General features: G+C 53.5%; 1 protein-coding gene across 1 annotated transcript in view; it reads right to left on the bottom strand.

The window, feature by feature from the left end:
• Positions 1 to 2,356: 2,356 nt before the first annotated feature.
• FAM120A (family with sequence similarity 120 member A) overlaps positions 2,357 to 23,921 on the bottom strand; it is a gene marked incomplete at both ends in the record, with an annotated part of 92,271 nt that continues 70,706 nt past the window's right edge. Inside the window, 7 exons of the mRNA XM_080709038.1 lie at positions 2,357 to 2,668; positions 8,162 to 8,258; positions 8,604 to 8,745; positions 10,888 to 11,022; positions 11,374 to 11,557; positions 12,141 to 12,350; positions 21,376 to 21,490. Of these exons, the coding sequence (XP_080565164.1) occupies positions 2,357 to 2,668; positions 8,162 to 8,258; positions 8,604 to 8,745; positions 10,888 to 11,022; positions 11,374 to 11,557; positions 12,141 to 12,350; positions 21,376 to 21,490 (1,195 nt within the window). The remainder of the gene's footprint in view (positions 2,669 to 8,161; positions 8,259 to 8,603; positions 8,746 to 10,887; positions 11,023 to 11,373; positions 11,558 to 12,140; positions 12,351 to 21,375; positions 21,491 to 23,921) is intronic.

Genomic DNA, 23,921 nt, shown 5'->3' with positions numbered 1-23,921 from the left:
GGGCCCTCCTGGTCAGGCCTACGGGGAGCGGGGCCCGAAGCGCCCGCCCGGGCTCCAGGAAAGCCGGGTAGGTCCCGCGGGGCAGGGGCGCAGGCTCCGGGCCGCGGCCTCCCGGCCCTACGCCGCGCTGGGGAGCAGGCCCCAGCCGCGGGCTGCGCGCGCACCGACGCACGGGGGCGGGGGAGCACGTCCGCGGGCCCCGCCCACACCCGTGGCGGCCTAGGCCTCCGCCTCTGCGCGCTAAGCCCCGCCCCGCACGCGGCCCCGCCCACTGAGCCCCGCCCACACCCGCGGCGGCCTAGGCCTCCGCCTCTGCGCCTAAGCCCCGCCCCCGGCCCCGCCCACACCCGCGGCGGCCTAGGCCTCCGCCTCTGCGCCTAAGCCCCGCCCCGCCCGCGGCCCCGCCCACTGAGCCCCGCCCACACCGGCCCGCGGCCCCAGGCAGGCTGCGGGGAACCGCTGGGGATGGAGACCCGGACGCAGAAAGCAGGCCACACCTGTAAGCCTGAGTTTCGAAAACGTGGTTTAATCGGGGTCAGATTTACTTCTTCCACGGGGCTTCACGAAGTTTTCGACTTCTAAGCCTGTTTTATCGGGCAGAACGTCGTCTTTCATCATATGAAAGTCAAATGCGGCGCATCGGCCTCATTTTCGCATTAACCACGTATCTGTGGTCCCCTAGAGCCAGAAGCTGGAACTACTTTGAAAGGGCGCAGTATTTCCTGTCAGACCTCTCGCAATTGGAATTAAACCTGTGTAAAATGTACGACTTTGCAAGCGAATTTAAAAGCCACACCATACTTTATACTAAAAGAATAAAGATTTTTATTAAGCATTGTAAGTTGCATTCAATAGCCTCCGGATACGCCACACCACGATCCATCCACAGTCAACCAGACCAACAGCAGTTCATTCTCCACAATCCATGAGTTGGGGCAGAACTCCCTTCAACTTACAGTAAGATCCTACTCAGCTCTTGCGGGCAGGGGTTGGGGAATTACACCTCATTTCTGATCACTAATGTGATGAAGAGCATCAGAAGTATATGAAAACGGTAAGAAGTGATTCTGATTTCAAAGTACACTGTTTGGAAACATGAACAGAACATCGAAATGATAGAAGTATACCTGTTTCTACTAAATTCTCCATGGGAAAGTTCTCAAGAACAAGCAATTTGTTTCCTGCTACGGAAAGGGGGGTGTTTTTTTTTTTTAAGATCAAAGGGTTTTTTTTTCTTCACAGAATTTCATATTTGCTAATATGAAGGCAAAAACAGCAACAAAGAACAATAATGCATACAGCAGTGAATGCACCAGGTAGTGCTGATATTCAAAACGGCTAGATAATTTCGGGGGGTTTTAGAATAAATGCAACAGAGGTCAATAATCACAAAATTTTAAAGTTAGAGCAAGATCAGTCAATGACTAAACAGAGTTAACATCTTTTATAGGACTATTACTGATTATTAGCGGTTTTGTTTTGCAAATGGGCACATACTGGTAAGAATGGAAGAAAGGACAATAACATGCATAATATTAACTACACACTTTAAAAATTATGAACCATGCAGAGGTTTAGCTCAAATAGTAGTACTAATGGTCTACGTCCGGTTCACATAGTTCACTGATCACAGATGCATGGTGTCAGTCACAAAGGTTCAGAACACGCTGTGTTGATTTTGAGGTCATCTCATCTCTGATTTCAACCTTATCTCCATTTAACTCGCTTGTAAAGTATGTACGATGTATATTTAAAATCAGCAGAACGGCAATATTACTCTATAATTTTTAGTTTCGATAGTTGCACTTTTTTTTTTAACACGAAAGAACCACATCAACGGTGATGAAATTTAAGTAAGAAAGAAAAACTGTGGTTGTGTCTTATTTCTTTCATAATCATAAAAATCAAAGCCTTAAACAAAGCTTCTTTGTGAAACAGTAATGCAAAATCAAATATAATGGCATACATATGGTGCCAAATGCTAAAAATGATATTTTAAGCTATATATACTTAAAAGACTGCCAAAATTTGTTTTCTTTATAGTTCAAGAAACACAACTAGAGGCTTTTGTCGTAACCAGTTTAGCTTTATGTGTACTTCGTTTTAAGTGCGGGAGTCAAATGCTCTTCGTTTTCTTTCTCTCTTTTTTATTTTATTGTAGCATTTTGACTACAACTGGTTAAAACTAAAAATGTGTTGTTGAAAACTCTGATATCAAAGAGGGATCTGAATTTCCAAAGTCCTCAGTTTTCTCTTACGGAAAGGACAAAATGTACGTAACTGCAGGCTCTCTTTCTCTCCAGATATTCCTAAATCCTTACCCTTCCAGCATCCTCCCCCTCTATAAAAAATAAGTTTACTCTTCTTTATTTAAGACAGCCGCGTCGGGAGCAGCCTCCCGGCGGCGGGCGCCGTCCGCGCTCAGTGCGTTCAAGTGAGGATTCGTATTGCACGCTTTAGAGTCACTGCTCAAGGCACTTCCGGGGTGGCCGGGGGCCCGGGGGTCGCCCGCGCTCCCGTTCATCTGGGACACGGGCTTCTCCTCCGCCAGCACTCCGTTCTCGGCCAGGGACCCGTCTGAGGACACGGCAGAGGACTTGGACTCCCCGGACTTGGACTTCAGCTCTTTGGCTACTTCTTCCGCAGAAGCAGCGTAAGGAGGTCTGCCCTGCTGAGAGAAGCGGTGGGTGAGGCCAGGGAGGCTGGGCCGGGGCGCTGCCTGCAGCCTGGGGTCGGAAAGACCTGCCGCGGCCCCTTCCCTCAGCTCCTCTGCGGGGAACGTCCCCGAGAACGAGGGCACCCCACTTCAGGAGCTCCGTCTGTCCCTGAGTAGAACACGCGTCGTAGCGTGAAGTCGCCTTGGAATGGATCTGTCCCCATGCCCGCAGTACACACCAGCACACACAGCCGCCTCCCTGGGCAGGCTGCGCCGGCCCTGCTGCCCGGCACTCGGCTCAGGGACGCCCCTCCCCAGACTTAGCTCCAGCTCTCTGGGCACCAAGAACCTGGAGCCATGCAGCACATTCTGGACGGGGACCCTAGGGTGGCCCGGGGTCCTGGGGCCCTGGCAGTTCCCCGGCATGGGGTGCCCCAGGAGCTGCCTCCACCCAACAGAAGCCAGTAGCATCTGCAAGCGCCCAGGTGGCTCAGCCGCCGGGACAGCAGCAGAGGAAACCCAGGGCTCCCTCTTCACACAATCACGGTTCAGACCGGAGCCAGGCTCCCGACTTTGACCTCAGACCCTTCCCAGCAGAAAACTAGGGGTGTCCTCCAGCCTCCCCCAGGCCTCCTATCCTGAGCACCAGGGGATGTGCCTTGTAGAGGACAAAGGCACTTCTTTGAGTCAGAGGAAGAGAAAGTACGCCCTGTGACCCTCACCAGGAAACAGGGATCCCCCACATTCTACCATACATCTTTCAGTTTAGCTCCCAACACCAGTGTTTGGGAATACCGGCTCATAGCCTGGCGTAGTGGTGCACACATGTAATCTCAGTACTTGGGAGGCTGAGAGAAGAGGATTGCAGGTTGGAGGCTAGCCTTAGCAATCTAGCAAGACCCTGTTTCAAAATAAAAAGTAAGCTGGGCGTAGTGGCACACGCTTATAATCCCAGCATTTGGGAGCCTGAGACAGGAGGATCGTGGTTTGAGGACAGCCTCAGGTACTTAGTAAGGCCCTTTGCAACTCAGTGAGACCCTGTTTCAAAATAAAGAATAAGAGCCGGGAGTGGTGGCGCACGCTTGTAATCCCCGCGCTTAGGAGGCTGAGACAGGAGATCGCACAGGTTTGTAGCCAGCCTCAGCTACTTAGTGAGGCTCTCAGAAACTTAGTGTGACCCTTTTTCCAAATAAAATATAAAATAGGTCTGGGAGTATAGCCTGGAGGTAGAAAAGCCCCTGGGTTCCACCCTCAGAACAACAACAACAACAAAAAAAAAAAAAAAAAAAAAAAAATAGGGCTGGTGGTGGGGTGTAGCTCGGAGATAGAATGCCCCTGGGTTCCATCCTCAGTACCACATAGCAAATAAATAAATAAATACATAAATAAATAAATATAAAAATTAAAAAGGACTGGGGGTATAGGTCAGAGATATATCCTTGGGTTCAACCCCACGTACCACAAACACACAAAGACAGACGGACTAGCTCACAGTCACCAGAGGTCAATGTCATTTGTTATAGTTAAGATATAAAGGTCCCCAAAGAGCACATTTATTAATGTTTGGAGCCGATGTGATTGTGTTATGAGGATTATAATTCCAGCAGTGGAAAACCCCCTGCAATGAAACCACCTGGGTTGTACTTAGCGGACCAGGAGGGTATTGCTGAAGGCTGGGAACAGCCTTGGGGTTATATACATGGCTGCCCCTCCCTGCTCGCTCTGGCTTCCGGCCACCAAGGTGTGAGGCGCTCAGCCCACTGCTGTCCTCTCTGCACTTCCTGCCGCCATGCCGAGATGCATGGTCCCTGCCTCACGTAGACTGAACCCGAAACGGTAAGAAAATAAATCTTTCCTCTATGTACGTGGTCAGTCTTTAGAGTGTAGCTGCAAGAATGCTGAGCAGATACCGCTGTCATTTCCTTGTACGTTGAGACAATTTGTTTGGGTGGTATTAGGGACTGAACCCCAGGGTCTCTCTGCACAATGGGTAAGTGTTCTAAAATGAGTTATTCCCCCAGCTTGAGAAAAACAGTCAATATAAAAAACAGCAGGAACGAAAAGGCAAGGAGGAGAACCCTGGGGGTTCAACTACACCTCTGAGCGCAGGGCTCTCCGTCGCAGGCAAAGCACACGGCAGGACAGCCCAGCCCAAGCATCTGTCCCCAGAGCGAGGAAGCTGCCTCCTGGCTCCTTGCTGCAGGAGGCTGGGAGCAGTCAGGTGGGTGTGCGCAGAGGATGCGGGCATGGCTCTCCACGTGTGGGGAGAGACAATCTCTGTGAACCTCTGCCACTGTCAGCCTCTTGAGTAGCTGGGATTACAGAAATTATACTTTCTGGGATTACAGGAATTATGTTTCCTGATAAAAACAACAGGAAAGAAAAGCTACCTATGTCTTCCATCCTTATGGAGGTGTGCACAAGCCAACTTAATATACAAGTGTGCAAAAGAAAGGACCACTCTACAGATCATTTTGCTTTCAGCCAAGAGAATACTGTGAGCTGACACCCTCCAGACAGCAAGCGCTGACAAAGACACCTTCCTGAAAAAGGCCCAGGGGCGGCCTCTGAGTCTGACGGTGGTGAAAACAAGCACGCTGGCAATACCTCTAGGTCCAGCTCCTTGGGAGACTGAGGCAGGAGAAATACAAGTTCAAGGCCAACCTGGGCAACTCAGCAAGACCCTATAAAAGATAAAAATGGCCGGGCATGGTGGTGCACGCTTGTCATCCCAGCATTTGGGAGGCTGAGACAGGAGGATCGCGGTTCAAGGACAGCCTCAGCCACTTACTGCGGCCCTCTGCAACTCAGTGAGACCCTGTTTCATAATAAAGAATAAAAATAGGGTTGGGGGTGTAGTTCGGAGGTAGAATTCCCTGGGTTCCACCCCCAGTACTGCAAAAAAAAAAAAATAAATAAAAAAAAAAGAGCCTGCCAGCCAGCACAAGCCAATAGAGCTGAGGAGGAAGATGGCCTCGGCCAGCACTGGGCCCTCAGCAGCCCTGGGGGCAGGAGCCTGATTAAAAATGAAAAAGAAGGCCGGGCATGGTGGTACACGCTTGTAATTCCAGCATTCGGGAGGCTGAGACAGGAGGATCGTGTTTTGTGGACCTCAGCTACTTAGTGAGGCTCTTTGCAACTCAGTGAGACCCTGTTTCAAAATAAAGAAAAATCAGGGCTGTGGGTGTAGCTCAGAGGTAGAATGCCCCTGGGTTCCATCCCCAGTACCGTAAAAAGGTAAGTCTGAAATAGAGTAAGATCTGTATTTACATGTGGAAGAAGAGCGCCCTTGTAATGAGCACAGTGACCTGGGTTAACCAGGGCCAGGGTGTGACTCAGAAAAAGCACTAACTGTCATGAAGAGCCACAGGTAGTCAGAGCCAAATCTCCAAGTGACTTAAAAGGAAAAGATTACAGATACGTCTTTGCTGGCAAAACTTGATGCACAAAGAAAACAAAATAGCCTACGATAACTGGGAGAGAAACTGCTTCCTGAAGTGGAAAACCAATATTGTTTCCAGGATCTTCTGAGGCGCTTTCTGCAGAACCCGCCGAGGAAAGGGCGCACTGCTGGACCCGGAGGCGGGTGGGCACGAAGCTATGACAGAACACAGACAAGAGAGGCAAGAGCAGAGCCGTGCAGGGCATGGCTGAAGGAAGGACGCACGGGAATGTTTCTTCTCTTTAGACGGCTCACCATCTCGCCCGGGCTGCGGCTGGGGGGCAGCCCCTGAGGGGTGCAGTGGACATGGGGGCAGGAGTGTCAGGCAGGCTCAGCAGCTGGAACGCAGGCCACACATCATTTACCAACATTTTCTTTTAGTTGTCTGGAGTGAGTCACAGTGTAGACAGGCATACCGAACCCGTGAGCGATGTGGACGGTGATCTTGAGCCTGTGGGCGACCTGGACAGCTATAGTGAACCCATGTGTGATGTGGATGGCCATACGGAGCCCGTGTGTGATGTGGACGGCCATACCGAGCCCGTGTGTGATGTGGACGGCCATACGGAGCCCGTGTGTGATGTGGACGGCCATACCGAGCCCGTGTGTGATGTGGACGGCCATACCGAGCCCGTGTGTGATGTGGACGGCCATACCGAGCCCGTGTGTGATGTGGACGGCCATACGGAGCCCGTGTGTGATGTGGACGGCCATACGGAGCCCGTGTGTGATGTGGACGGCCATACGGAGCCCACGTGTGATGTGGACGGCCATACCGAGCCCGCGTGTGATGTGGACGGCCATACGGAGCCCGCGTGTGATGTGGACGGCCATACGGAGCCCGCGTGTGATGTGGACGGCCATACCGAGCCCGCGTGTGATGTGGACGGCCATACCGAGCCCGCGTGTGATGTGGACGGCCATCCCGAGCCCGCGTGTGATGTGGACGGCCATACCGAGCCCGCGTGTGATGTGGACGGCCATCCCGAGCCCGCGTGTGATGTGGACGGCCATACCGAGCCCGTGTGTGATGTGGACGGCCATACCGAGCCCGTGTGTGCGATGTAGAATAAAGCAAGAATTCATTAGGCGATGCACTGATCAGCCCTGGCATTTCAACAGCCCAGACTCTCAGGATGGAAGAAAGGACGTTTAGATGTTCCATGCAAGGGCAGGTTGAACTCCTAAGTCCTAGGCCGGCAAGGGAAGATGCCACATCGGCTCAGGAAGTATTTCCTGGGGGTGTGCACCTGTGTTCTCCCTAGTGCTGACCACAAGAAAAGGCCCCAAACAGGGACACGATTCTCCTCTCTGCAGAGCTGGGGAGTAATCGGGTTAACCAAGGGACTCCAGAAAATGGAGGAGAGACTTCAGGGGAGCCAGGAGGTGGTCGAGGGGGAGGAGAAGAGGAGAGGGAAGTTCCCTGAGGAATGACTACCAGCGGCTTTCTGTCCAAATGTGAGGGGGACATGTCACTCTCAATGCCCTGGATGCGGAGGGAGCCGGGGAAGCCCGTCAGCGCTGCAAGATGTCATTCACTGTCAACTGCACTATGACGTGAGACTATACTGCACTCATGAAAGTAGAAATAAAAACAAAATACTGTCTGGCAAAAAAAAAAAGAAAGAAAGGAGAAAGGACACAAGGTAAGAGAAAAGAGGTGAAATAAAAGCCCACTGCCCTCAGGTTCATCTAGAAACAATGGCATGGCAGGAGTTCATGAGGACCTTTATCCTTAAAAACAAAACAAAACAAACAAAACGAAAGCAGCCTGGAATAGCCGTGTCTGCGTGTGTTCCCGTGCAGCACGCAGACCATCTGTGGTGGAGGACCAGGAGCTGCAGCAATCCCGCAGCGCGGAGGCGGCTGGCACCCACTCCCACCACGCAACCCAGGAGCTACGGGCAGGTCCCTGTCTGGGCGAGTCTGGACCACGGAACAAGAAGCGGCTGACGCCCGCGGGCCAGTGAAGGGCAGAGCGCCCGAAGCGTTGGTCACCCAGGCCAGGCGCCGTGCCCGAGCCCGGACCGGCTCAGGAGGGAACAGAGACACGCGGCACTGACCTGAATTGCTCCCTGGCTCTTGTAGCCTCTGCCGTAGTACCGTCCACCTCTTCCAAATGTTCGTATCACCGGGGTGGAAATAACTCCCCTCGGACGCCTAGGGGCAAGGAAAGGGGCCAGAGCCGATAGACTTTGATCCATGACAGAACACACTTCAAGTACTATCAAGCGGACTTAAAGGGGTCTGATCACATGTTCTGTGAGGCAGCCAGTTTATAAAATAGGGTCACACCAAAGATTTATTCTAAGGAATCAATCTTACTCTTCCAGATCGTCTCCCAGGCACTTAATTTTTAAAATAACACTTTAAAAATGCTTTAGAATATTTTTGAAAAGCAACTCATTAATGATGGATAGCTGAACGACTATTCAGTGCTATAAACAAAAGTGCACATGCGGATACAACACCCTGCCAAGCTCACACGCACACGCACACGCTTACCCTCTCGCGGGTCCTCCCACCGAGACCACCTGCAGAGGGAAGGGCCCGCGGCCCCCTCGGCCCCGCCTGCTCCCAGCCCAGTGGCCGACCACGGTGCCCGCTATTTCTAGTTTCCCTCCCTGAGAAGGTATTGGCTGGACTCCTGCACAAAAGAAAAACACAAGAAGACACAATCTTTACGGTCACAGCATCAAGACTAGCAGAGAGAAACAAGCACGCCTTCGGCTTCTGCTGAGGGTGAGGCCGTACTCTCCTGCTGAGCGAGGACTTCCCCTTTACCACGCGGTGTCCTGACCTACAGTGATTAAGGTGTTAAGAAGCCACACAACTGAATTCGGTTCCAAGGGCTAAGGTCCACGTGCAAGCTTAGTCAGGAGAGCGTGCCGCTGGGTGCACCGGGATGCCCTCCAGGATGCCCGGTGGGATTCTGCACACTCAATGTGTTTTTCTCAACAGGAGACACTTTCAGGTTTACTTCTTTAGCCAAACATTATAGAAAATAACCAAATAAATCTATCCTAAGTTCTTAGTGTATTATTAAATCAATTTTCCTTATGTAGAACTCTGAATACTCAGTGAGTTCATCAATGTCTAATAATTATAGGTAGCTTGCATATTCTAAAGTTGTCTAAGAAAATTCTCAGCTGGGTGTGGTGGTGCATGCATGTAATCCCAGTACGTGGGAAGCTGAGACAGGAGGATCATGGTTTTGAGGCCAGCCTCAGCAATGTACTGAGACTCAGCAACCTAGCCAGACCCCCCCCCCCCCGTTTTGAAATGGGTTCAATCCCCAGTACTACAAAAAATAAACAAAACTCAAATTATTAACTGATACCAAAACTTCAGATCGGATGAATGGAGGCCCGAGCACCTTGTTTCCTGGGGAAATGGGCTGTCCTAAGCCTGCCACTACTGCACTGCCGTGGCCAACAGAGATCTACCATGGCCTTCGGTTTACTAGGAGCCGCACGAAAACCGTACAAAGAAATGAAGTTTTAATAACATGTTATATATATCCAATATTATTTAATAACATGTCATATATATCCAATATATATATATCCAATATTATTTCAACACGTAATCAAGAGAAAAAGCCGGGCGTGGTGGCGCACGCTTATAATCCCCGTGCTTGGGAGGCAGAGACAGGAGGATTGTGCAGGTTCAAAGCCAGCTGCGCTGACTTAAGAGACCCTGTTTCCAAAAATAAAATTAAAAAAAAAAAAAGGTCTGGGAGTGTAGCCCAGAGGTAGAAGGGCTTCCAGGAACCCCAGTACCACCAAAAAAAAAAGAGAGAGAGAGAGAAAGTTAATGGCTGTCCGTCCGTTCTGTCCATTTTTCCATCCTTAAAATCTGTGATGAGCCCGGTGTGGCAGTGCACACCTGCGGTCCTGGTACTTGGGTGGCTGGCGCGGGAGATTCACAGGTTTTAGGCCAGTATCAGCAATTAGCAAGACTCTGACTCTGTTTCAACAAACAAAAAAATAAAATGGGGGGAGGGGGCAGCCGGGAGGCAGAACGCCCCTGGTTCAATCCCCAGCACCAAAACCAAACCAAAAATCTGGCGTGTGCTTGCTTGCCGCAGCCCAGGTGCTCAGTGGGACCGTGGCTGCTGCGTGGGGCTGGACGGCAAGGCCACCCAGAGGCAGGTTCCTGAGCCCTCCCTCGGTCCTCCTACCCGCGGGCCCACCCAGGGTGTGGTGTTGGAGCAGCTGCAGGCGAGGAGCCCCGGGGAGCGGGCACCGGGGCGGTGAGGGCCGCTGCTGCAGTCCACAGCTGCCTCACCCCCTCGCCGTGCGCGGCTCTGCAAGTGCCCTGTGACTGAGCTGGCAAGCTGCCGGCCCTACGGGCGCCCCGAGGTGCCAGAGCAATCCTGCCACACGGCCTATGGTGACGCTGACTGCAGTCCACAAACGTGGGACGAGGACAACACTGAGGCCGTCCTCCAGCAGCACCCCGAACCCCCTCCTGAAGCTTCATGTTATCAGCACAACGAAAGGAGAAGTGATTTATAGTAAGCTAAGGTTAACAGACTCCACAAGCGAGCTAAGAGTGTTCCTATGAAACAAACGGATACAGCCTCCTCATCCTGAGCCCCACCGTCTTCCCCAGGGCAGGCACCACTGCCGAGGGGGCTGCCGGCGCCCGGTGCGGGCTCTGCTCTTGGCCACTCCGTGGCTTGCCCTCAACGGGAGGCGGTGCCCAGGCAGGAGCCCGTTGGCGGGGGAGGCCCGAGGTGAGCAGAGGGAGCAGAGGCCATGCTGGGAGGGGTGAGTGTAATTACCGCCCTGGGACTTGCTAGTCCTGCTGCCGTCGCTGCCTGAGAAGGTCCCACAGTGTCCTGCCGCCGCCACTCGGAAGGCACGGTAAGGGCCTGTTGCCACCGCTTCCCCATAGGGGCCTCCGAAGCCACAGACTCCTGCGGGACCCGGGGGCGAGAGAGAGAGAGACAGACAGACAGACACGTATGAGGGATGGGTTGGGGGCCAGGCAGAGATGCCACCCCTTCAGCTGTGGGGCAGACCTCCCAGCCCCTCTGACCCTCCCCGCAGCAGGGACTCAACAGGGTGCTGGCCCGGGAGGTGGGTGCTGCGAGGCGTCCTTCTCTGACCCACAGCATTTGCTCTCCCGTGAGCACAGTGGTCAGCTGTGCCGAGGCCCCTCTCCTCCTCGCCTTTGGCTCCTGCAGGCTGGAAGAGCTGCTGTGACATCCCCAAGCCCGACGAGCACCGGCTGCAGCCCAGCGAGCGAGTGAGGCCTCTGCTCTTACCTGGGAAGCCTCTGCCCCTGCCCTGGGCGGGGGGGACGGGCCCGAAGTGCCGAGGGTACACGGACGCGGGGTAGAAGGCCAGAGCGGGAGGCGGCGGGAAGGGGAGCGGGTGGCTCTGCCGGGAGAAGTTGAGCCCCTCCAGGACGCTCTGCCGCATCTTCTCCACCTTGGCGGCCTGGTCAGCCTGCAAGCCGCGGGAGAAAACGCCTCTCAGTGTTCTAAGCAGACAGGAAGGAGCACTGGCCAGCCGGAGCGGCCGAGGGCTGCCAAGGCCCTCCATCTGCACGCTCTCCTCCCAGCTGGGACCTAGGTGCGACCCAGCCCAGCCACCCGCACACCCACGGAGCAGGGGGCGGGCAGGCCCAGATCCCGCATGGACGGAGGCCGCCTGCACGCTCGGCGGCCTGCTCAGCCCACGGTTTGTGTGCCTGTCCCTTTCGTTGGTGATGTCGCTGTGTGTATGTGCGGCCTGATGTGGCTGGGGCCACGAGCCAGGCACTACGAGTGGGCGGTGCGTACCCAATGAGGCCCTGGTGAACAGAAACCCACGGGGAGGAAGGCTAGGTGCTAGGGCGTGGACCCCGAGTGTCCCAGGCAACAGCTCCCCCCATCTCCAAGGAACGTTAGCACCCGGCTCTACCGTGTGCTGTGGGTGTCCCGAGCAGGCCCCAGCGGGGCGCACTCACGCTGGCGGGCACCCGGCTTCCTCGAGGACTTGGCCTACGCCGGCATCTGCCTTCAGAGGTGCCGTCCAGGCCCCAACATACCTGACCATCACAGAGGTCAATGAGTGGGGTCTTTTCCCGGCTGGCTTTGAGGAGCTTGGACTGGAAGAGCTTCCCGTCAAAATACATCCAGGGACAGCAGTGCTCCCAGGGGATGGGCTGTCCACACGCGTCGTTGGCAAACAGGGCCATGTCCACCCCGCTCATGAAGAGGGCCGACAGCTGGATTCCGCGGGGGTCAAGATTCTCAATCTTTAAATTGAAAAGAGAAATTCCCATGGAGTGACTGTAGGGCAGTGTCCTCCAGCCGTCCCACTGCTAAGCTCTCCAACGTGACAGAGCTCGCCTCGCCCGCAGGCAGCCCTGGATGTCCCCAGCCTCAGCCTGCCCAGCTCTGGTCCTCTTACACCAGCACTCGCCATGTCCCCACCCCCAAGTCCTTCATAAGAAACTCAACACTTCAGTTGTGAGCACGGCCAGGTGTTCACTAAGGTTTTCCACCTTTCAAGTAGTCACATTAGAAAATGCCCGAGTATGATTTGTTTCCAACATAAATTTGTACTTGAGCTACACTCCCAGCTTTACCTTATTTTATTATTTGAAACTGGGTCTCGCTAGGTTGATGAGCGCCTCATTCCCTGCCGAGGCTGTCCTCGAACCTGTGATCCTCCTGTCTCAGTCTCCCAAGTACTGGGATTACAGGCATGCGCCACCACACTGGGGTCCTTTTTATATTAATGTGTCAGATAGCAACTTATTAATGAAGCTGTCAGAGTATTTCAGGAGACAGGGCTAGCTCATAAATAAGATGACAGTGCAGGACACTGTGGTCCAAGCACGCGCTGGCTGTCATGGCCCTCTCCCCTCCTGGCCATTTATCTGAGAAGGGCCTGGCCTTTGGGTCACCCAGGACCAGGTTTAACTGCTCCCACCGCGATGGCTTCTCAAGAAACCCCTCTCTCTGGGGCATCAGGCTAAGGAAAGCCTGGAAGTGGTGGGCAAAACGGCTCTGCGTGAAAGAGCGCAAGCTCGCTGCCGTGCCGTGCGCAGAGGCTGTGACTGACTGCCGCCTCCGGCTCTGGCGCCAAGGCTCCTGCTACGGGCCAGCGCCGCTTCCCGGCCTTTAAGGGATTTAATCGCAAACACGGCTGCTGGTGACTGTGTGGGGCAGTCTGTCTACACTGCCGCGCTGTGCACACGACTGGTGACTGTGTGGGGCAGTCTGTCTACACTGCCGCCCTCTGCACACGACTGGTGACTGTGTGGGGCAGTCTGTCTACACTGCCGCCCTGTGCAAACGACTGGTGACTGTGTGGGGCAGTCTGTCTACACTGCCGCCCTCTGCACACGACTGGTGACTGTGTGGGGCAGGCAGTCTGTCTACACTGCCGCCCTCTGCACACGAGTGGTGACTGTGTGGGGCAGTCTGTCTACACTGCCGCCCTCTGCACACGACTGGTGACTGTGTGGGGCAGGCAGTCTGTCTACACTGCCGCCCTCTGCACACGACTGGTGACTGTGTGGGGCAGTCTGCCCACACTGCCGCCCTCTGCACATGACTGGTGACTGTGTGGGGTAGTCTGTCTACACTGCCGCCCTCTGCACACGAGTGGTGACTGTGTGGGGCAGTCTGTCTACACTGCCGCCCTGTGCACACGAGTGGTGACTGTGTGGGGCAGGCAGTCTGTCTACACTGCCGCCCTCTGCACACGACTGGTGACTGTGTGGGGCAGGCAGTCTGTCTACACTGCCGCCCTCTGCACACGACTGGTGACTGTGTGGGGCAGGCAGTCTGTCTACACTGCTGCACTCTGCACACGAGTGGTGACCGTGTGGGGCAGTCTGTCTACACTGCCGCCCTCTGCACACGAGTGGTGACTGTGTGGGGCAGTCTGTCTACACTGCCGCCCTCTGCACACGAGTGGTGACTGTGTGGGGCAGTCTGTCTACACTGCCGCCCTCTGCACACGACTGGTGACTGTGTGGGGCAGGCAGTCTGTCTACACTGCCGCCCTCTGCACACGACTGGTGACTGTGTGGGGCAGTCTGCCCACACTGCCGCCCTCTGCACACGACTGGTGACTGTGTGGGGCAGTCTGTCTACACTGCCGCCCTCTGCACACGAGTGGTGACTGTGTGGGGCAGTCTGCCCACACTGCCGCCCTCTGCACATGACTGGTGACTGTGTGGGGTAGTCTGTCTACACTGCCGCCCTCTGCACACGAGTGGTGACTGTGTGGGGCAGTCTGTCTACACTGCCGCCCTCTGCACACGACTGGTGACTGTGTGGGGCAGTCTGTCTACACTGCCACCCTCTGCACACAAGTGGTGACTGTGTGGGGCAGGCAGTCTGTCTACACTGCCGCCCTCTGCACACGACTGGTGACTGTGTGGGGCAGTCTGTCTACACTGCCGCCCTCTGCACACGACTGGTGACTGTGTGGGGCAGGCAGTCTGTCTACACTGCCGCCCTCTGCACACGAGTGGTGACTGTGTGGGGCAGTCTGCCTACACTGCCGCCCTCTGCACACGACTGGTGACTGTGTGGGGCAGTCTGCCTACACTGCCGCCCTCTGCACACGACTGGTGACTGTGTGGGGCAGTCTGCCTACACTGCCGCCCTGTGCACACGACTGGTGACTGTGTGGGGCAGTCTGTCTACACTGCCGCCCTCTGCACACGACTGGTGACTGTGTGGGGCAGTCTGCCCACACTGCCGCCCTCTGCACACGACTGGTGACTGTGTGGGGCAGTCTGTCTACACTGCCGCCCTGTGCACACGACTGGTGACTGTGTGGGGCAGTCTGCCTACACTGCCGCCCTCTGCACACGAGTGGTGACTGTGTGGGGCAGGCAGTCTGTCTACACTGCCGCCCTGTGCACACGACTGGTGACTGTGTGGGGCAGTCTGTCTACACTGCCGCCCTGTGCACACGACTGGTGACTGTGTGGGGCAGTCTGTCTACACTGCCGCCCTGTGCACACGACTGGTGACTGTGTGGGGCAGTCTGTCTACACTGCCGCCCTCTGCACACGACTGGTGACTGTGTGGGGCAGGCAGTCTGTCTACACTGCCGCCCTGTGCACACGACTGGTGACTGTGTGGGGCAGTCTGTCTACACTGCCGCCCTCTGCACACGAGTGGTGACTGTGTGGGGCAGGCAGTCTGTCTACACTCCCGCTCTCTGCACACGACTGGTGACTGTGTGGGGCATGCAGTCTGTCTACACTGCCGCCCTCTGCACACGACTGGTGACTGTGTGGGGCAGGCAGTCTGTCTACACTGCCGCCTTCTGCACACGACTGGTGACTGTGTGGGGCAGTCTGTCTACACTGCCGCCCTCTGCACACGACTGGTGACTGTGTGGGGCAGGCAGTCTGTCTACACTGCCGCCCTCTGCACACGACTGGTGACTGTGTGGGGCAGTCTGCCCACACTGCCGCCCTCTGCACACGACTGGTGACTGTGTGGGGCAGTCTGTCTACACTGCCGCCCTCTGCACACGACTGGTGACTGTGTGGGGCAGTCTGTCTACACTGCCGCCCTCTGCACACGACTGGTGACTGTGTGGGGCAGGCAGTCTGTCTACACTGCCGCCCTCTGCACACGACTGGTGACTGTGTGGGGCAGTCTGTCTACACTGCCGCCCTCTGCACACGACTGGTGACTGTGTGGGGCAGTCTGTCTACACTGCCGCCCTCTGCACACGAGTGGTGACTGTGTGGGGCAGGCAGTCTGTCTACACTGCTGCCCTCTGCACACGACTGGTGACTGTGTGGGGCAGTCTGCCTACACTGCCGCCCTCTGCACACGACTGGTGACTGTGTGGGGCAGGCAGTCTGTCTACACTGCCGCCCTCTGCACACGACTGGTGACTGTGTGGGGCAGTCTGCCTACACTGCTGCCCTCTGCACATGACTGGCCCTCGCTCCCTGTGCCCCGCGGCTGCTCAGACGCAGGGGGCGGAGTGATGGAACTCGATGTCTACGTTTATTTCTGTACAATGTGGAGAGACGGTCGAACGGAGGAAACACACTGGGTGTGTTTCCAGCCACTCCATCTCTGAGCTACACAGAGGAAGCAGGATCCTCCCAGCAGAGAAGAGCTGGGCCTGGGGACCGTGGCAGAGCGGAGGCGGCCTGAGTGAGCACCACGCCGGGCCTCGGGCCGCTTGGCCCTTGCTATGCAGGAGGGCCCACGGAGCCTTCTGGCCGGGTGAGACCGCCGCGCTTCTGGCCCCAGACCCCTTGCCTACCAGAGAACAGAGGGGCTGGGCCAAGAGTTGGGGGAGTGCGAAGGCCTGCGGTGCTCTAAAGAGGTGCGTATCCGTCCAGACTCTGCCCAGTGCCCTGCTGCCCGCCTGGGCAGCAGCCTGCGAGCACCGCTTGCTCACAGGCTGCTGTGGGTGACGGCACAGGCAAAGCCCTACCAACTAATGGCCAAACTGCCACCTCCAAGCCGAGTTAAAGAACCTTGGCAGGTGCACACAGCACAGGAGAGGGCAAGACTGTATAGAAACATACAGACTAATGCGGCTTCTCAACACTGGCGGGTGAACTGTACTGAGGGAGTCCTGGGACTGAACCTGGGGCAGTCTACCGTCAAGCTAGACCCTAATCCTGACCCTCAGTTCTGACTGGGAGCCACCATACTTAGCTAAAGCGCCCCCACCTTTGATACTGGGGATTAAACCCATTCTACCTCTAAGCTACACCCTCAGCCCTTTCTTAGTTTTAAAATCGGGTCTTAATACCTTGCTAAGGCTGGCCTTGACCTGCAGCCTGTCTCAGCCTCTCAAGCGCTGAGATTGTAGGTGAGCACCCCCACACCTAGGTTGGGCCATATTTATTTATTCATTTAAAAAAGTGTAGCGACTAGGTCCCTAAACTCAGTACTTGGGAGGCTGAAGATAAGAGAATCAATCATAGGTTCAAGGCCAGCCTCAACAGTTTAGCAAGGCTCTCAAGCAACCTAGCGAGAACTTGCTTCCAAATAATAAGATTAGACTGCTGGGCGTGGTCGCACATGATTATAATCCCAATACTTGGGAGGCTGAGACAGGAGGATCACCATTTCGTGGCCAGCCTCAGCTACTTCGTGAGGCCTTCTACAACTTAGTGAGATCCTGTTTCAAAATAAAGAATAAAAAATCGGGCTGGGGGTGTAGCTTGGAGGTAGAATGCCCCAGGGTTCCATCCCCAGTACTGAAGGAAAAAAAAAAAAATCGGGCTGATGGTAGAGCTTGGAGGAAGAATGCCTCTGGGTTCAATCCCCAGTATCACAAAACAGATAGACAGACAGACAAGAGAGATAGATAGTTGTATTTCAGTGGTAGAGTGGCCCTGGGCTTAATCACCAGTACCACATTAATAAAACAAAATTTTTTCCAGTTTCAAGATAATTTTCAGTTTTAGTAATGACAACTACCATTAATTTAACAGAGAGAAATTTTGTTTTGTTTTTTAACTGGGATTTGGATTTGGGATTTTCCACCTCTGAGCTATACCCCCAGCACTTTTGTTTGTAAACAGGGTCTTGCTAAATGGCTGAGGCTGGCCTCCAACCTAGGATCCTCTTGTCTTGGTTCACAGGCCTGCACCACCGTGCCTGGCTAATCAAAGAGAACTTCTTAAAACAGATTTTGCTCCCTTCAAAATTTTTTTTGAGGTAATAGGAATGAAACCCAGGGGCATCTACTTCCGAGCTACAGCCCCCGGCCCTATTTTTGATTCTTTATTTTGAAACAGGGTCAGTCTCACTAAGTTGCAAAGGGCCTAAGTAGTAGCTGAGACTGCCCGCAAACCCAGATCCTCATGTCTCAGCCTCCCAAATGTTGGGATTACAAGAGTGTACCCACGCCCAGCTAAACAATTTTTAAAACTTATATTGAGCCGGGCGTGGTGGCGCACGCTTGTAATCCCCGCGCTTGGGAGGCGGAGACAGGAGGATCGCGCAGGTTCGAAGCCAGCCATGCTGGCGTAAGAGACCCTGTTTCAAAAATATAAAATAGGTCTGGGAGTGTAGCCCGGAGGAAAGAGGGCTTCCAGGAACCCCAGTACCACCAAAAAAAAAAAATAATAATAAAAAAAAAATAAAACTTATATTGAGTACTAGGTTTTCCTTCTCTCAACACATTACAATAGTATGTAATGCTTATGAGAAACTTAGCATATATGCATCAGAATTGGCCTTTCTTAACGTATGTTTTGATGGACATTTCTAAATCATTCCCTCAGCACCTACAGGACAGAGGTTCCTTTCTCTCCCTTCTTTCCTTCTCCTCTTGGTACTGGAGATTGAACTCAAGGGCATTCTACCTGTGAACTACACCTCCAGCCCTATTTTATTATTTGCAATGGTCTCACTAAATAGCTGAATCTTGCCTCAAACTGGTGATCTTCCTATCTCAGCCTCCCAAGAACTGGGATTACATGTGTGTACCACCGCACCCAGCTGGACAGAGGGCTTCTAATAGTACTTCATTGTACAAATGGTCAGAGCTCAAAATCAGAGCTATGGATCGGCTGAACCCAGATTTGAACCCTGGACTGCAGAAATGTCTGCAGTATTCATTGTGACCTCATTACTCTTTGTACCAATTGGATAAAATATTCAGCAAATCCAAAGTTTCTCAACTAGAGAAACACACAAAAAAATCTGACTTATAAGAAATATAAATATGGAATTTAATGTCTGTCCAAGTATCTTTAAAACCAAGTTCCAGGGAAGGGACTCTGTCTAACCTCTAACTACTGGGCAACAGGCTCTTACTTTGTCTTATTTACTTATATGCAAAAGCATCCTCACATGTCGGCAGCGCAGACATGTTGCACACCCTACTGCCTTTCAAGCTCTTCATTTTCCATCTTTTATATTCTGTACTCGGCATGTGCAACTGTCAGAGAGTTGAAGGCAGTTATGGGGATGTCACGAATACGTGAGAAGAAACAGGACCGATACTACAACTGTACAAAGTTCCTCCTCCTCCTCCATCTGCCTCCTAGAAACCCAGGCTCCGGGCTCATTTTGCCTTCATAACTATAGTCCACACTGGTAACCTAAGAGAAATGCTTAAAAAAATATAACAGGGGAAAATGAGGGTCATCAGTCACTGTCACAGGTGTTCAGGGGGCCACACAGACAGGACACTCAATTATTCATGGACATGGCAGACGGAGAAAGCGTGGATGACAGCGATTCTTATAAATTCATTTAAGGTAATGGCTGCAGTGTCTCTCCCCACCGAACCCCGGCAGGAACGCCAATGAGAGTCCACATGAGAGCCTGGTCTCCTGGGGTGGCCACGCGTGCGCGCGGCGCTGACGGGAGAGCGTGGGTCTGGGTGACCGCACACTGAGCCTCGGCCCTGGCCTGGCAACAGCGACAGTCAAGAGGCGACTGTGTCCCGGTGCTTCCCGTGTGCCAGAAAACGCCAGCGGGCAGATGAAAAGGTAGCTCTAAAATTTAACTTTCCAGCGCTGTGAATTCTGGAACCCTCAGCTCTGCAGAGGAATTCGGGTAGCACGGAAACAAGGATTATCCCTATCAGTTCTCAATCTGATTACTGAGAGGATCGTTAACTCTTAAAAAAAGAAAAAAGAGGAGGGGAAAAAACAAAACAACTGGACTCCCTTGCTCAAGCAGACGCTGCTCTCCTCCACAGCTCCTCCTCAATGTGCACTCTTTCTGGCAATGGCGCTCTCTGGCACGGCTGGGCTGACGAGCAGGGCCGGAGACCTCCACGCAAGAAGACCCAGGGCGGCGCCCGCACGGGGCGTGCGTCTCTCTCTCTCTCTCTCATCTAGAAACATCTTGCCTTAGATGAAGAATCAGGAGAAAACCATGAGCACGACGACTCAAAGGAGCCCCATGAAGCTGTGCGTGACTGGTTTCCAAAAGTGACACCCTGCGCGCGGATCCGAAATGACAGGGCATGGGAGAGAAGATGGACCGGGAAAAGGAGGTGGATGGTGATAGGCTTGGCGGCCATACCTGATCCCTGGCGGTCTGATTTTCAGAACTGGGATGTCAATACTGAAGGAATAATCTATACAAGAGAAACAGGAGGAGAGGTAGAGGGTGGCGCCACTCTAGGAAAGTGTCCACCCCCCGAAGCACAGCCTGCGGCGAGGACGGCCTGCGGCGGCTGGAAGGACCCGCCTGGGCCCACCACACTGCCTGACACCGAAAACAAAAGCATTAAAGACAGTCACATCTCTGCCTGGCAAACAGAAAAGCTTGATGCACAACGTAAAGGACGCAATTTGCGGGACTCTGCGTTCAGGCGAGTGCCACTGGACACCAAATTATGCGATTTAACACGGTAATTTTAGGGAAAATCAGAATCTATGGAGCATCACCTGTCAGATATCGGAAAGCTCTAAAGCGAGTCTATGATTCCTCTGAAGGGAAAAGATGCGTTCGTAAAGAACGGTAAAAAGAACTAAAAGAGAAGGCGACTTTGGCAAAAGGGGCTAACTGGTTCCAAATGAAACTGTGTTAAAAAAAATAACCGATAGCAAAGGAAAACCCCTGTGCATTAAAAATAAAAGGCAGACCTAGGAATTTTAGCTGACTTGAGAAAGTCTTGAACTTTCTAATACATAATATAGAAATTAGAAAGAAATTCCAATCATGTGAACACAGCAACTAATAAACAGTATACTGAAAAAGATACACACACTAAAAAATTGGGTGACAACTTAATAGAAAATAAATACTGTCAAAACAAAGAACAAAAAGAATTACTCAGAAGGCAAAATGAAAAGGAACAGGAGGGTAAACGCTCACTAGCCTGCGCCTGGGGTGAAGTGCAACGCCGCTCTTCCAATGGTTTCTTAAAAAGGAACCGTTTAATACGAGAGGGGTAAGGAATCATTTTTAGAGAAAACTAAAGTTGAAACTAGGAACAACGGAACGAACTAAGAAAAAGAATCCTGGCTAGACGCTAGGAAATTCTAAAGATCAAGCCCCTCCTAAAATAAAAACGAGAAGTGTATTTATTTCCTGCTATGGAAAACAATTAACACCCGCTGGTAAACAAGGGGAAACCTTTCTCTGCGAAAGTGCCTTCGGTGGGGTGCGCCCGACGGCAACTGGGGACGGCAAAACTGGAGCCAGTTGCAAAGGCTTCTTTGGCCCTGAAGGCTCTCAAGTCACTTCGATTTAGGAGCGTGAGTTCAGAGGACTGAGCCCTTTTGCCCGGTGAGGGCGATCGCCTCCCACCCCAACCCAAAGCAACGCTCCCCAAGACCACGGGCCAGGCCGACACGTTACCTTGAGCTCCTGCAGCTGATCGGGCTCATAGAGTTTGGGGGACAGTGCTTGAGCCAGGAAGGCATCCAGCTCCTGACGCCGCAGAATCCGAGCTCCGGGCCACTGCACCATATACCTGGGGAGGGACAGAGACGTCAGGCGTGTCGGCCGAGGTCACCTACTGCCGGTAGAAACCTAGCGCGGCGCTCAAGAGAGCCCCAGGGCCCTCGTCCAGCTTTAATACTGTCACACGTTGACGCCAACCACAGATGAGAAGGCAGCCAGCCCATGACTGTGCACTCGAGACCCCGGTCAGCGACTCTGACCCAAGGAGCTTCGCCACTGAGCTGCATCCACAGCCCTTTTGGTTTTTACTTTGAGACGGAGTCTCACTGAATTGCCCAGGCAGGCCTCAAACTTGTAATCCTCCTGGGTTGCTAGGACTGCAGACAGATGCCACCACGCTCAGCATGATCAGTGATTTCTTTCTTTTCTTTTTTTTTTTTTTTTTTGCAGTACTGGGGATGGAACCCAGGGGCATTCTACTTCTGAGCGACAACCCCAGCTCTAGTTTTTTTTTAATTCTTTATTTTGAAACAGGGTCTCAGTAAGCTGCGAAGAGTCTAAGTAGCTGAGGCTGGCTGCGAACTGCAATCCTCCTGTTTCAGCCTCTCGAATGCTGGGATTACAAGCGAGTGCCTCCACACCCGGCTTGGCCAGTGATTTCTAATACAACTTCACTCTCGTGAAGCGTTTAAACCCTGAAAGTACACTAAATCAGCGCCTGTTCACATGATTGGTTTGCTTTAATTCAGGCCAGGATGCCAAGGAAGCAGAACCCCGGTCACCGTATGAAAGATGGATCTCATGATGCCAGGCAGCAAGCCATTGGGAAGTGGCGCAAAGGTCCATGGCAGGGGGAACCCGAGGGAGCCGCCCAGGCGGGCACTGAGGTCACTGCCTTCAGTGGGGTGCACCCAACGGCAACTTCTACGAGCAGCTGCAGCTGAGAGCCGTGGGCTTCCCCTTCTGCAGCAACACTGCCCAGGTGCCAACACCCAGAGCACACCACCACTGGTGTGTGGCACAGAAGTGAAATGCCGGCACACGCTGACCACGCCTGCAGCTGGTCACTAGACGCAACCTGTGATGACCGCGGCGTGGTCTCCGGAGACGCCTCGGTGGTCTGGAGAGCTGGCGACTGCTTCAGGGGCGCCTTCCAACCCCACCCGCTCAGGATGCCTTCTCAAGCTTAAAGGCCGGGGCTGCAGCAAAACCAGGGTCAGCTGGTCTGACCCCCGACTCGCTCTACTCTCGAATACCAGCCATAGGAGCACAGACAAGGGAGGTGCAGGTCCACCGAGCCCATCGAGAAAGGTGTTTTCCACTCACGCTCAATCTGGCATCTTACACACTCAGTCACCGTGTGCCGGCACAGGTCTGAGACATTACACACTCAAGTGAACCGACCATCCAGCAACTCAGAGGCAGGAAAGACTGTCCTCTCATTGACTTGTGTGTGTGTGGTACTGAGGATTGAGCCCTGGGACATTCTGCCTCTGAGCTATACCCCCAGCCCTTTTTAAAGTTTGAAATAGGGTCTCCCTAGGTTGAGAAGGCTGGCCACGAACCCCCGACCCTCCCGTCTTGGTCTCCCATGTACTGGGATTACAGGTGCACGCCACCATACCCAGTTTACCATCTCATTTTAGAGTTGGGGAAACAAAGCATTAGGATTTTAACTTTGTGGTAAAAAGAGGGAAACGCAATTTCAAAGGGAATGATAGTGATTATTTCTATATTTTAAAAAACAGGTAACCTCAGTTTTCCTTAAACTGTACACACTTGTAATGCGGAAAATTACATCTTTGGCAATTGACTGGGTGCCACAAATCTTAAATGCAATGGTCTGAGTTTTAATCAGGGATGGACCGATGGAAGGGTGAATATGGGGCTGGGATGTGACCTGGTGGTAGAGCGCGCAGTCAGCATCAGTTAAAGCTCTCGGTTCAACCCCCAGTATTGACAAAAAAAGAAAAATAAATAAAATAACAAAAGAAATAGTGTCCGGGAAGCCCCAGCGTGCGGGAGGCCGTGCTCAGCACAGCGCCCTCTGCCCTCTGAACCATACTTTACACTCCACTCTCACTTACCTTTCAACTTGCAGCCGGGCGTGGTGGTGCAGCTTGTAGTCCCAGCACTTGGGAGGCTGAGACAGGAGGATCTCGGGTTTGTGGCCAGCCTCAGCAGCTTAGTGAGGCCCTCCACGTTTTAGTGAGACTCTTTCCAAATAATATATAAAATAGGTCTGGGTGGGGGTGTAGCTTAGAGGTAGCAGGCCCTGAGTTCCACCCACATACAGTGCCACACACAAACAAATAATAAATAAAAAATAAATTGGTGGCTAGATAGACATAGCACAAAATGTACCCTCTCCAGCACATCCCCCAAGGCCACGTCCGTTCGGGGGTTCTGCGCACCTGCACCGTCTGAGCGGCAGCCCTCACCTCCCTGTACCCAGACCTGCCGGCAGAACAGAGCCCTGGCCGGTGCAGCACAGGCCGCCT

The sequence above is a fragment of the Muscardinus avellanarius genome (assembly GCF_963383645.1).
Source record: "Muscardinus avellanarius genome assembly, chromosome: 13".
NCBI lineage: Eukaryota > Metazoa > Chordata > Mammalia > Rodentia > Gliridae > Muscardinus > Muscardinus avellanarius.
The sequence above is the reverse complement of the archived record's forward strand: the minus strand, read 5'-3'. Positions and strand labels throughout refer to the sequence as shown.